Below are 1,277 nucleotides of genomic sequence, written 5' to 3' on the forward strand. Positions count from 1 at the left end.
TAATAATAATAATATTAAATATCTTGTTAGTGATGGTTTATTATTTGCTATAATGTCCTTGAAAATGCTGATTCAATAACAAAGCTTACCTTAAAATGCTGGTTGTTACGAGGATTGATGCGATAACATGACACAAAGCAGTCTATCATCAAATCCACATCGGCGCTCTGGCAGCCGGCACCCCTTGAGAATGGCTTAGTAGGGTTAAACAGAAGACCCTGGGGGACAAAAGAGAGCAAAGCTGCAGACAGCAACCTTCAGACATGCATTGCCGTACTTTACTCAAAAAAAACGGTCCTCTTCACCTTAAGGTCCATAACGATGGACTGAACTAGGAGAAAGATGACAGAATTATCCTCCCAGTTGATGTAGGTGCAGGCTTTGCAAAGTTTGACGCATGCGACGGCCGCACTCTCGGTCAGCTGCCTGCTGCCGCTGTGCTGAGCCAGAGCCTTCCGTAAACTGTCCACAAATGACTTCTGTTGGAAGACAACAAAATAGCTTGATTTTCAACCATCAGCGTGCAGAAAAAGAAAATTATGCATGTTACTAGTCTCAATGCTACATACATTTTGCACAAATGACTTTATGCACAACAGGAAAAGTAAATAAAAGGTGAAGAAATAGAAGGCCAATTTACTGCGTGACCTCTGACCTTGTTAGCTTTCTCCTCCCCCCCTACTTCTTTGGTGATGCTCTGAGTGATCTCTGGACAGAGGATGAGGAGGATGATCTGTAGTGGCCACACAGCAGCCTTTCTCTTTGCACTTTCTGCAAAACTGTCCACCAGGTCGAACAGTTTTTCTGCACAGTCTGTATACACAGAAGCAAGCACACAGTCTAATTATAACACATCTATTACACTTCAATAAACAGTCTAGTAAACAAGTCAGTTTAGATATGAATTGTTGTCTCACTCACCGGCCATGTCAGCCTGGGGTCTCTGATAGAGCATAGTGAACTCATCAGGGTAGTGTTCAACCCAGTTCCAGAAAGCCTGACACAAACATATCAAATATATTTACTCCTACGACTCCTCATAAAATGAGAATTATTAAAGCTAGAAAAAGTCTGTTGTATTATTTAAAAAGCACGTACCTTTTCCAAACTGCTGATTACTGCAAGCTGAGCCGGCTTTTTTAAAGATTTGAATTTGAGTACTGTTTCTAAAGGGAACGTGCGGGAAGTTATCAAGCAATTCCACACCATATTAAATTACATAGTGTTTTCATAATTTATTTATTTGCATTCATTTGTGGATTAATACTTGCGCTGTG

The 1,277-nt window shown here is 40.7% G+C and overlaps 1 protein-coding gene across 1 annotated transcript in view; it reads right to left on the reverse strand.

The window, feature by feature from the left end:
• LOC122359041 (neurofibromin-like) overlaps positions 1-1,277 on the reverse strand; it is a 44,396-nt gene that overhangs the window by 34,262 nt on the left and 8,857 nt on the right. Inside the window, exons 6-10 of the mRNA XM_043259157.1 lie at positions 1,099-1,166; positions 922-997; positions 656-813; positions 306-479; positions 61-218 (exon numbers count right to left, since the gene is read on the reverse strand). Of these exons, the coding sequence (XP_043115092.1) occupies positions 61-218; positions 306-479; positions 656-813; positions 922-997; positions 1,099-1,166 (634 nt within the window). The remainder of the gene's footprint in view (positions 1-60; positions 219-305; positions 480-655; positions 814-921; positions 998-1,098; positions 1,167-1,277) is intronic.

Source organism: Puntigrus tetrazona, chromosome 15 (assembly GCF_018831695.1).
Source record: "Puntigrus tetrazona isolate hp1 chromosome 15, ASM1883169v1, whole genome shotgun sequence".
Taxonomy (NCBI): domain Eukaryota; kingdom Metazoa; phylum Chordata; class Actinopteri; order Cypriniformes; family Cyprinidae; genus Puntigrus; species Puntigrus tetrazona.